This window comes from Poecilia reticulata, linkage group LG17, assembly GCF_000633615.1.
Source record: "Poecilia reticulata strain Guanapo linkage group LG17, Guppy_female_1.0+MT, whole genome shotgun sequence".
In the NCBI taxonomy this organism is placed as follows: Eukaryota; Metazoa; Chordata; class Actinopteri; order Cyprinodontiformes; family Poeciliidae; genus Poecilia; species Poecilia reticulata.
Window position 1 is genome coordinate 3,788,619 of NC_024347.1, and position 13,138 is coordinate 3,801,756.

General features: G+C 39.5%; 1 protein-coding gene across 1 annotated transcript in view; it reads right to left on the reverse strand.

Annotated features, from left to right (window-relative positions):
* Positions 1–12,672, reverse strand: part of LOC103478967 (opsin-3-like) — a 62,796-nt gene extending 50,124 nt beyond the window's left edge. The window contains exon 1 of the mRNA XM_008433140.2: positions 12,243–12,672. Coding sequence (XP_008431362.1) covers positions 12,243–12,615 — 373 coding nt within the window. The 5' untranslated portion in view covers positions 12,616–12,672. The remainder of the gene's footprint in view (positions 1–12,242) is intronic.
* Positions 12,673–13,138: the final 466 nt, after the last annotated feature.

Consider the following 13,138-nt stretch of genomic DNA (forward strand, 5'->3'; position numbering starts at 1 on the left):
ATCCATGATCAGTAAAGCCCATTGATTTTCAATGGCAGCGATGGAGACTTAAAGTGGGAGCACCTCTACGAAGGCCTTCCGCCAACCACTCAGCACAAAAGGGGGCAGAGGAAAATAACAGGAAGTGAGAGCCATTACAATGAGATGGAAACAAATTTTAGCTCACCAGTCAAAGTGGTAACGATCTGCCATCTGATCATATAACACCTTGCAGTAGTTTCCCATATTTTGTCACATTACGGCCGCAAGCTTAGGGTGTTTTCACACCTGATAGTCCAGTAAGCTCTGTTTGATTGGGGACCAAACTCACAACATTTGCTGCATTTCCACCTGGTGTGGGTCCCTTTCACACCGCACCGTGTCAAACAATCCAAACTAATTGAAAAGCCTATTTACCTCCTCACCTGTGGTGGCGCTGCACCGAGAACCACTGAAAGAAGCGACAAAAAAAAAAAAAAAAACTCTGAAGACGGCATGAGCGCATCTTTCTTCCTCATCAAATTTTAGTGGTTGTAGGATTTCTTTTTTCCTAGTCTTGCATTAGACTCTACTGTTTGTTTTGGTTGTATTTACCCAGAATGCCCAGCGCTCTGGTCAGCTTTTATCCACATAATCATTGGAATCCTACCACAGTTCACATCAACTAAACTGAGCTCATAGTGTTTGCTCCCTGCAAAAGGACAAAATCATACAAAGTAGTTTTGGCCTACTTTCTAAATCAAATATGTCAATACATTTGAAATAAGACAAAACTAACTTACAAGTAACTTTTCAGCAAAATGTAAGAGCTTGTTTTCTGTTAATATTTCCCCAATACTAATGAAAATGCCCTAGTTTCTTTATTTAACTTAAATTGATGTATTGTTTTCCTTCCACCAACTATTACAATGCTTTACATTGGTCGGTCACATAGACATTTGTACTTGTAAATGAGACAATTGTGGAACAAAACAAAGGGAAACTGAATATTTTTATTGCGTAGTGGGAAAAAAACGACCAACATGKTAGCSWCACAGTTGCGCTGGTCTGTTTGCTCTCTTGTATTAAACTCGTGTTGTCTTTTCCTCTGTTGCTCATGGCTCCTATTAGTTCAGTTTCCGTGGAAGCAAAGAGTCAACAGAGCAAGTTTTTGTTTTATCTGCCATGACTCATTGCAAGCGGTTTGAAAACTGTTTGAAACGTAATATGTTTTTGACGAAAGACGCCCTCCTCTGCGTTTAGTTTCTCCAGCTCGTCCTCCACCGTTTCCTCACCGCACTCAGTCAGGTGTGAAATAAGACAACTGCAGAACTGTCCGCTTGCAGCGCACGGACAAGCTGGTGTCATCCCCAAACGAAGACTTAGCGGGAGTGTTAATAGCCGAGTGTCATTGCTAATTACGAGAGTACTGCGGATGCAAAAATCACTTGAGTGTTTAGGAGGGAGGAAATTCTGTTGGGTTATAAAACATTTCTTTGGAGAACAGTCTGGTGACACCCGATGTTAGAAAAATCTTCTGCAACCTTTGGGAAAATATGACAGTTTTTAAATGTGTTTCCTTTAGTCTGACTGATGAATAAGGATGTCAGATTGGAAGTTTTAGTCCTTTACAAACCAGCCCCTCATTCTACGCTTCACTTCGTTCAGAGGGTCTGGACTCTCGGATATTGAGAAATGATTGTTTCCTGAAGGCTCTGTTGAAGGTTTAAACAGTTATGATTTTCCCCCATCGCTAACTTTTAGCCATGATGTTTGTAATGCACCATATCAATCGTAAAAGAAGCTACGCTAAGAAGCGTTCCAGAAATTGCATGCGCTGTAAAACAACTGTCTGCGTAGGGAGTAGGGCCACGACATTTTTGCCAGCAATAAAATGTCTTAAATAGAACTGAAACGATTAATCGGATTAATCGTGAAGAATCGATTATTCACATCATCATGAACTAATTTAGTACTTGAATAATTATTATCTGGAGTAAGCACTCAAAAAAGCGCCATTTTCTAAAAGAACAGTCAAAGCTGTAATTAATCCAAAACTATACAAAATAGATATTTTGCGTTTAAGATTTCAAACTATTTTGTCTAGGGATGCACCGATTTATCTGTGCTGATTCCTTAAAATCACCGATTTTGGGAGATCCATCGATCAGCTTATCGATGGATCTTATCCATCGATAAGCTGATCTTATCTATGGATCCATCAATTTTATCTAGCTTGGCAAAGATCTAAGAATCAACCACTGTCCTCTTTTGCTCTCCAGTGAGAAAGGTTTGACTGACGGACCGGTCCACCAAGTTATGTCTGCACATTTATAATTAACAACAGTGACCCCACTGTTGAAAACTCAACAACTTTCTTGCTATATTGGGCAACATTTCAGACAAAAAAAAATAGGTATCGGCCAAAATTGGAATCGGCAGATTGAGCTTTTTAAAAGATCGGTGATCGGCCAGAAAACTGCAATCGGTGTTGCCCTAATTTTGACTGTAAACATGTTCTAACCAAAACTCCTCCAACCGCTTAGTTTATAGCTTCATCCTGGTTTAAATTAAGTAGAAAGATTATATCTTTTGCCAGCTGATTATTAGTCAGTTAGTACAAAATAACATTAACACTTTAGCCTTCACTGTAGTGATGCTGACTCAACCAGAAACAGCTGAGCTTCCTTAGCATCCTTTGCTACAAATGACCAAGCGTTTACTAAAGGAATGCTAATATTTAATAATACTTTATTTGTCTTTCACTGTATTTCAAATATTGTATAGAAAAAACGTAAGTTGTAAGATGAAAAGTCTAAAACGTGATCTTTTTTATACGAATAATCGTTAGTTGTAGCCCTAGATTAAACATTCCTCTAGCTCCGACTTTAACTGCTTGACATTTGGACGCGCGGCTAACAGCGACTGACTTTGTTCACTTCCTCCGCTGCCATAACCGAACGACAACCACAGACAGACTAGAATGAAGTAATCATAACCATCACACTCATCCCTATAATCCATAAGCGTCAATGTTGAGCGAGTGCTGAAACAAATTTCAGATTGAAACTTTCTGCTTCCGGGCTCCATACTGTTGCTAATGAGAACTCTTCAGTTTCTAAAACACTTTTCTCTCAGCTGGTTACGCAGAATATTTTCACTCTTTAGGATTTCATCATGTCTCTGGTTACGCAGCAGGCTGTGTGGGAGACAAAAACGCTTTTATCCGAGGGAATGTAATACAGTTGTGAAAGGGAATACTCTTGACTACATGAGACGCAGCAGTTGAATCGTAGGACGTCTTATTGTTTTACGGCGTGATAACAAAATATAACCACTGACTCTTTCTAGAACTGCCCCAGCCTGTGCGTTTTCATGCCACCTACTTAGAAGAAGTGTTGATCCAGCCAAAGACGGTTCGATGGGAAAACACAAGACTGAGGAAAGGTGTGATTGTTCTGGAAGTCTCATGCCAGCCTCTTTCCCTGAGTCACCACAGGTACATTCATCAATCTGAAGCCATTCGAACATTTGGAACTACTTGACACACAAACTCAGCATTATTCACACTCAAACACTTTACATTACAGGTGCAGAAAAAAAAATTGATTCTGTAGAAAAGTCCAATTCCTCGTCCTGGGAATTCTGAACCGATTCAAAACATGCTTATGTTCTACGTCACTGCCGCTCCGATATGAGAGTATGCTGCGTTACGCATCCACTCTGACCCCGTAGAAGGCCGTCTCTATAACTGTATGCATTTTGAATAATTACTTTGTTTAACTTAAGGAAAAGTCAGAAAGTGAAGCTGACCTAACCCTGGGGAATTAAGACGCATAATTTGATGCTCAACCCTGTTTTTGTTTCAGTATACCGGTAAGCTGATGGAATTTGATGCATTACGAAACCTTATGGAAGAGTTTTAAACAAATGTATTTGTTTACGCCGTCAGTCACATCATTTAAACAGAATCTCTAGAATGTCTGAATGGAAAAACTAGTTTCTGAATCAAAACTAGTTTCTGTAAGTGAGTTTGCTCTAAAGTTGAAGGACTGTTAGGCTCTGTTCAGGTTTGTCACCGTTCTCAACCTGGAGTGTCGGCCAGAACACCACTTAGGCCAGGATTCAGCTCAGGACCAGATGTTAGGATGAGGTGCAGCCGATGTTTTAATGAAGACACGAGGCAGGATCCTTTAACTGTTCTGTAATCCAAACTGTATCACAGATATTGATCCAATGAACATGGATGGGCATAAATGTGTGTCTACATGAAGGTGTGTGCGTGTGTGTGCGTGTGTGGTTTCCTAGAGTAAACAAAAATACAGAGAATAAGTTCAAGGTGTCGTATTATTACACATTACACCATGTCATTATACCTTAGATAAACTAAAAAGGAAACCTCTAAATCAACATTACTAAGCAAACTAAGGCAAGTTAACTCCACAGTTAACTAATAACCACGCCTCTGCTCCACTGAAAGTAGATATGTATGTTCAGTACAATGCTCTACGATACACACGTAGCAGATACCTCGGACTTAGCAACAGGTGAAATAATAGCAAACAAATAAACTTCAAATCCCTCATTTAGCTGCAGTAAACACTCAAATATTGCAACTTACTCATCAATGACAAACACTTATAAGGAGAACACGCATATCTTGCAAGTCTTTCCCACGTCTTAGCAGTGGTTCGGTTACCCAAACTTCCCCACCAGATATACAGCCATGTTGGTTATGGCAAGGTGATGACGTCATCACTGCCCGAACTACGGTATGCCTTAAGGGACAAAAGTAACGCTGAACAGAAAACACATAATACAAAGAGTAATACTCAACACCAAACTTAAACTATATATGTATAAGGGTCTTTTGAACAGTTTCTGAATCGTAAATCGTTTCTCAAAAATCATTCGAATCAAAAGTCATTTCTGAATAAAAATCAGAATCGAATCTGACATTGAAAGAGTCGCATCTCTACTTTCCACTCCTTTTTTTGTTGTTTCCCAGAAACATATTTCATTTCCTTCTGCCCGTTGCCCAGCTTGTCATTCCGGCGGCTCTGCCAGCCGCTGCTGTTCTGCTTTTGCTTCTCTGTGCTCCGCACCGACACAACAAATTAACTTCACTTAGGTCAGGTGCTGCTTCTGCCAACACCATGTACATTTATAATCACTTCCTCTCTTGTTTCGAGCCATTTCTCTTCTCACCTGGGTGTGTGTGTGTGTGTGCGCGCGTGTGTGTGTGCACTGATTCAGTATGCTGCACATTGGCTCAGCGGTGCAAGGTTAATTCACTGGCGGCGTGCAGAGTCCACTTGTGGCAGAAGGCGGCCGGCTACATGCAGGAACACGCTCGCAGAGACAGAAATGGGAATTCGGAGCCGTTCCTCCTCAGAACTGAGGGAGAAAATATTAGCTCAGCCAGACAGGCAGGAGGAGAATACCAAAAAGGAGCTGAGGAGAGGTGAAGGAGTCAAAAAGAAAAACAAGAAAGTTGCAAAGCGGGGATTATTGCAAAGGAGAAAAAGGTGAATTTTGTTGCAAAATGTGAGTTGCCAAAGCGGAGGATCTCACAAGCAGGAGGAGGAGCAGAAATCGATTTGAACGAGGGCGCACGAACGCACCGTCCTGGCACCTCGCGACGTCTCTCACAATGGAGGAGCATTGATCACTGGAGGAAGCGTCGTAGATTTTCAGCGAACACAGACACAGTCGCTTTGTTACAGCTCGCTGCCAAGCATCATTCATCCAAACAATCAATTTTGCTGCTTCTTCTTCTTTCTTTTCTTAGATCCTCCCTCATTTTTCCCCTTCGCTCCTGTTTTATGAGCCCATTGAGGAATTTCTCAATCCTAACCAATGTCGGCTCTAACCAGGTCTGGCAGTTCTCATCGTCTTTTACATCTGTGTTTCGGAAAGGTTTCAGTTTGTTAAAAATGCAAAAAGTTCTGCTGAGCAGATTTCAAGAAATTGGCTCCTTGTGGACGTCGGTCCTCCTTAAGCTACAGACTGTGGGTACAGTCAGAGCTCAGGTCCTAAATGACCCGCTGGGTTTCCTTAGATGGAAACTTTTTGAACTACTTTGAATATTTAATTGAGCTTAATGTACCGTTTGATAACCAGGATCAACTGGAACTGACGTGCGATTGAATTGGAATCGTTTTTTCGTAAAGTGCCTTGAGACGATGTTTATTGTGTCTCAGCGCCAAATAAATGAACGAGTAATCGAACAACTGAGTGTTTTCTTCCACTGTGATCATTGCACAGTGAACGTGCAACACAGTCATTGTGCAACAATCGACTCATAAATTAGATAAATTCAACTCTTAAAATTTATGAGTAATTTTAACACGACTCATTAAAAGTGTTAAAATTCGCAACTTCTTGTTGAAAAAGTGAAAAAGACAGGAATTAATCCCATGGAATAAATAAATAAATAAAATCAGGGTTTAAGTTCATACTGAATTAATATTTTGATATCCTTTACAAAATGCACGGTCAAGTTAAAATTTGTTACAAAACTATGACATTTTCTACATTTTGACAAATCAAAACTTTTATTGCAATTCTATGTAAGACAAATACATGTTGGCATATAATTATGAAGTGAAAGTAAAAACAAATCTAGCTTTGATGGGTGATCCTCAAAATAAACCATCGTCGTAGAACAAACATCCAGATAAAGAGTTTCGCCTGCTGCGCTCCATCAGAGTTCATGTCGGGAAAAAGGTTCACCTTCCAACATTTGACTATGGCTCTCATAATAACTTTTGCTAGTCAATAAATTGTCCCAGAAGTTATTGCAATAAACAATAGTATTTTCATTTTTAAGATCATTTTCAAGTAACATAAAGGCAACGGCATAATAGTACAAGTACACCCTGTCAAAAGTTGAGAAACTTTCATTTTTAACTTTATTTTAAACATCCAAGATAAAATACAGAAAGCAACAAATAAAAAAGAAGCTTAAGTGTCTGTGAACAAGCCTGCCCTGAAGACTTTTATCATCCAGTCTTTTATAGAAAGAGACATTAGAAAGCTTCAACTTTGCAGTTTGGCGCTTTAAAATTGGACTTCTGTCTCTTTAAGAAGCTTCTGCTCTAACACTTCGCCTTCAGGAAGTCACAACAATCTTTCTGCCACGGCAGTTAAACATTCTTAGGAGCATTGGATTGAGAAGCAGCAACTATGATGAGCTCACTGGAATCGCAGTTCCACCAGGTGTTAGCTAATTGCTGCTGGCTAGTCTGAAGGAGCTGACTGGGGGTGGGAGGGTTGCTCTGTGAAGCCAATGCTCAACTAGATACTGCAGCTCAGAGGAGGAGCTTCGTGGAAATAGTGAAACCAGGCGCTTAGGTAACCCCAGATAGTTGAAATTGGAGATTTAAGGATTCCTCAAACACGCCTTCAAGAATCGAAACACTCTCCCTTAAGCAGCCGTTTTCAAATTGACTGACCGTATCATGTTCTTCCTGCTTAAAATAGGCTAAAGATATTTTATATAGATTAATAAAATAGAAAGAAATTGACCCGTGAAATTAGAGATATACGATATATCGGCACCAACATTGGTATCGTCATATATTAGTCATTTTTTAACATTTCTTTATTGGTCCAATAAATAGAACGGGGCTGATGTGAACAACCAATACTCATTTTATGTTGTTGCCGTCTGTTTCTGTTGGGGGTTATTTCCCCAAAGGTGTTGAAATGGTAGTGCAATATACATAATATCAGTAAACTGCATATAACTGCAGTAGCTGCAATAGTAATAAAATAAAATAGTAAACTGCAATAATAATTTAAGATATTGAAATCGGCCCAAGTAGTCGTATTGGTGCATCCCGACATAAAATGTATATTCTAGGCCTTTCTTTATGAAAAATGTGCAAGATCCTTTTAATATTTCAAATCTATGATTTACTGCTGAAAAAATATTGAGCGCTTAAGTTAATGTTGAGCAGATAAAGATAAATGATCTTTGTGTTCATCACTGGTTTGTTATATCAGATGCTTGCAAAATTGATCAAGTTTGTGGCTGTAAGAAATATTTCACGTTGTAACCTAACGGTTTCAACACTTTTGCGAGATGAACCTCTTTCCCACTAGTTCAACAAACATCTAAAATTAAAAGAGATTTAGAAGTTCTGAGTGTTTGACTTTTGGGAGAATAGAGGCTCTGAAGAGCACCGACCGTCAGCCGATCTCACATTACCAACAGAGGCTGAGGTTTCAGAAACTCAAAAATATTTGACCGAAAAATATTTTTCAAACTTGTAAAGAAACGAACAAAAAAATAAAATAAGATTGACATGTTTTCATTTTTGATCAATGAATGTCAGGATTTCAGGAGAAAGTGAGCACAAGTGCTGAAAACGAGACCAGAGAAAATAATAATAAAATAATGAAAATAATGAATATTGAAACTTACCACAGATTCTCCAAAGAAAAACAGTTAAAAAAAAATTATCTAAGATTTTTTCTCCCTCCCAAATCATTTACTTTCCATATTCTAGTCCTCGTTTCAGTCTAAGTCACAATATTTTTCCAACTTTCCTGTAAGGAATACGATTCATTAGTTAGAATTAGCCTATCATTGCTACATTGATTTTCTATTTATTTCTAATATTATTCTATATTTACAAAAGAGTAACGAGTGGCCCAGACATGACTTTTGATGCTCTTACAGCTTTTTGTTACTTTATGAGCATCAGCAAGTCTTACATGACCGTTTAAGTTTATACTTCTGCCTACCTGCTTTTCAAACAAACAGTTATCAAATACATTATATTACGGTATTTGAATGGTGAATGTGTTTGAAATAAATACAACTAAAAACTAATATGGCTGTGGCACAGCAGTTTATTATTTAGTCTACATTATATGTGGAACTCCTAATTCCACTTTCTGAACCATTTTAAAGAAAGTCTGTTGCTGTTTGCTTTTGATCAAGGTAGTCAACCTTTTGTCTGTCAGTTTCAGTTTACTTAATTGTTTTACATTGTCCGTTTTACTCCTAATTACGCTGACTGAACAAATTAAAGTTGTGTTGTTTTTACATGTTTGACCAAGCTTGTGAAGCTGTTGGTGTATTTAAGAGCGAGATAAGTTTATAATTTAGTATATTTATGACCGTGTTTCAAAAGAAATTAAAATTTTTAGTCAATTCGGATCGGTATCGGCCGATTCTAAACCTCAGATATCGGTATCGATATCTGAGGTTCTAAACTGCTGTCTGATCAAACATGAACTAAATTATTCAGACTGCAGATTCCTTTGATAAACTTTGAGACAAACGAAATCTTTATTCCTTTAGTCAATCTTTTATTTTTTTTTTGGAGAACAAAAAGAAGAAGCACAGGCAGGGCGCCATTCAGCTACGAACTCCTGGTGATCAAATTATCTCAGGTTCTCTTAAAATCCAACTTTTGCCTCGTAAAAGTTGCTTTAGGGTTTATTAACGATTCCTGCGCAGATGTTTTTCCACTCGATCTGCCTTACAACTGGACAACAGACAGCACCGAACGCAGAGGGGAATCAAGATGATACAAAATTCATCTTCTCCTTCTTGCCCTCCTTTCTCCTAAATCCTTCCAGACTTGTGTACAGCCTGTCAAACATCCACTGAAAAGCAGTCAGACAGAGCAGCAAGATGGGGAAAAAAAAGACTTTGAGAATCTTATAATGTACTAATGTCAGAGAGAGAGAGAGGATAAAACCGAGCTTAAAAATCAATATCACAGACTGCCTGCTCTCAGTGGAAATCTTTTAAAGAAATCATAAGAAAGAAAAAAAGGAGAAGTGCTTAAAACCTTTAAGGTAACAAGTAAAGAAGAATAACAAGTTATGTTTTAAAAAGTTAGCAGCAGCACATATATAATTAACTCAAAAAAAAAAAAAAAGGTATTGCTTGAACCAGGGCCACTGCCAGATCGGGGGAGGCCCGATGGGGCCCACATGATCAAATGACAACTGAAAGTCATAATAATATGTCTTTTAGAAGGTTTATTTTGCGCTAGGAAAAAAAAATATTGAAAAAGAAAATGCAGGAATAAATAACATCATGTTATAAATAATTCATGTTATGATCAATTTTGGTTTTTTTGTTGTTGTTGTTTTTACTGCGATTGCTTATTTACACCAGAAATGAGTGGAAGTAGCTCAGGTCACAGAAGATAAAACTTTATGGGAGCTGAAGAAAACATAGAAAATCAGGAAAAGTGTTTTGGTATATTATTTTTAAAAAAATCACACATCTTGGTTGGTTTACATGTAGCTACTTAAAAAAATATGGATTTATAGACTAGACTAGAATATACTTTGTTAATAAAGTTGGCTGCACAGTGGTGCAGTTGGTAGTGCTGTTGCCTAGCAGCAAGAAGGTTCTGGGTTCAATTCCCGGGTCTTTCTGCATGGAGTTTGCATGTTCTCCCTTTGCATGGTGGGTTCTCTCCGGGTACTCCGACTTCCTCCCACAGTCCAAAAACATGACCGTAGCTTAGCTTCTTGCACACAAACATGGTGTTTGACCACAGATTCCTCTAAGTTTCTACAGCCCAACCCAATGAAGTTCTGTGATGTTTCTCTTTTCCATCTCGCCAGTTTCTATACGAGTGAACGTCCCACAGTCAGAGTTTCATCATCATTCAGCACACCTGAGTTATAAGGTGGACTGAAGTATTTTTTTATAAGCTTCAGAATGCCCTCAGTGGACTTTATTCAACCGGAGGAACTGCTAACAGGTCATCACCAGAGCCGGCAGCACACCGTGCATTATCACCGAAAACAATCAGTTTTCCTGACGTTCCTGATGACTTCTCTGAACAAACAGGTGACCGGAAACGAGTCGACCGTCTGTCCATCAGCTGCATCCACAGTAGAGGTGTGGTAACAGATTTCTACAGTCTCAGTGGCTGCACCGACTTAATGCGTTAAGCTGCCAAACATTTCGCAAACGATCCCTAAACGGTCCAATTAAAACAATTTGCTTTATTACATTAGGATCGAGTGTGCCACTGAATCTAAATTTGAAAATATGAATGGTTTTTATTAAAGGGAACTAAACTAGTTTGAGGTTGATTTGGATCTTTAGCTTTAGGTTCTGAACTGGAACCGTTTTACACTTTGATATAAACTCAGTTTTTAACTGAAGCACCATAATCCTAAAGTTTATCATGGAAACGTCAGAGATTTTTGCCAAAGAGTTTCAATTCTGGAAGGTTGATGAAACGAGGCTAAAATGATATAGAAATAAATAAATAGCAGGATTTTCTAAGTTTTAAAATGATGGCTGAAAAAGTTGCTCAACAAATAGTTCAAGACATAAATTTAACACACTGATCAAGTCATCACACATTTAATCACCATGCAGAATTGTAAAGGATTTAGAGAACTTCATGTAAATTGTAAAGGTATTTCTTTTACAGAAAAGAAATACCTTTATGGATAACTTCTGGTCCTGTTTAATGAAATGAGCCAGTGGGGGCGGAGCCAGGCCAGGCAACACTTTACACACCAGCGAGACGTCTGAATAGTTCATGTTTTCCTAAAAAATAATAATAATAATTGTGTTTTTCTTAAACTCCACCTAACCAGTTTGACTTTTTATGAAGTGTTCCCTGCAGCAGATGACCGAATGATAGAATTCATACGTGTGAACTGCAGAAATTCACCGCTTATGCATCTAATGTTTGTTTTTTAAGATATGATCATCAGCGCTGAACATGCAATCATAACTCTTTTATATATGTATATATAAAATTTAAGCATGTTTTCAGCTTCGTATGCGATCAAATCGACGCCTGCACGTGCCAGCTGAACTCGGTAATAATTTCGTGAAAGAACTGAAATCATCCAATTTGGTCTTTTTTTTTTCACCCCCCGGAAGTTTCCCGAAGTGAAAGTGGTTCTTCTAATCGTTTTAACAGTTTATGACTACAAGTCGAAATCATTGCGAAGACGTTTTGCCCGGAGTGCACACAAAAAAAAGAAGAAAAAAAAATCACATCTAAAACGGAAACAACACGACACAAAACGGTTGATTTACAAGAAACACAAAGACGCGAAACAAACATTATTTGGTTTTGATCCGTGTGGTTTTGTCTTTTGTAGGTAAATGTTCCTCCTGGACTGGTTCTCCCTCTTCAAAATGACATTTTCAATCAAAGTGAGATAAACCCGGTTAAAAATGAAGGCTACAAACAGACAGACAAACAAACAAACAAACCCGTATGTTAGGATTTGTTTTCTCACCGTTTCTCTCCAGTGTTGCGCATTCTACTCACCGCAGAGGGAGTTGGCGAAGCCGTACCACACGCATCCCTCCGCTCCTATGAGCCAGCGTCCCTGCGTGCTGGCCGCAAAGCTGAACGGAGTCCCGAGCACGCACACCAGCAGGTCGCTGACGGAGATGTTGATCAGCAGCAGGTTAATGGGGGAGCGCAGCATCTTGTAGCGGCAGAACAGAACCAGCACCAGCAGGTTGTTGAGGAGTCCGAACGCTCCGATGAAGCCGAGGCACACGGCCACGACCAGGTGCCCCGTCGGGCTGAGGGTGGTCCGGACCGAACCGCCCCCCAGGTGCCCTTCCCCGGCTCCGGCGCACTGGGCGCTGTTGAACTCCGCGCAGCCGCTCAGGCTCGCGTTGGACGCGAGCATGGCAGTCCGTGTCACTGCGGCGGAAACACACCGGGCGGCCACGGCGACTAATGAGGCGACGGCATTTCTAAATGTTTTTTTTTTTTTTTTTTTTTTTTTCGTCCCCTCTCAGTATGGAAAAATGAATGAACTCACTCGCTTTCCTTTACAAAAGAATAATAATAATAATGATAATAATTTTTTTTTAAAAAAGTCAAAATCAAGTTGGAAAAACCTGCAGATTTTAGATCATAAGAGGTTCAGATGGGAAATTTAAAACTTTTTTTCTTTTGTTTTTTGTTGGGGTTTTTTTTGGTCGGTTCGTGGGGACGGGAGGGGAAATGGGAGGAAGGGGGAGGAGGGTGGTTTGGAGATGTGTTGTAAAATGTTGCAGGAGAAAAGTTTGGTTAAGCTCTGCTCCACCGTGTGGCAGCCTCTGACTCTCATTCTTCCCAGAGACGCTGCCGTGTCTCATCCAGTCACCTTCCCTTCTCGGACCGTATTTAAATCGCCGCCGCCCCGCTCTCCGGCAGCTGACGTTCCC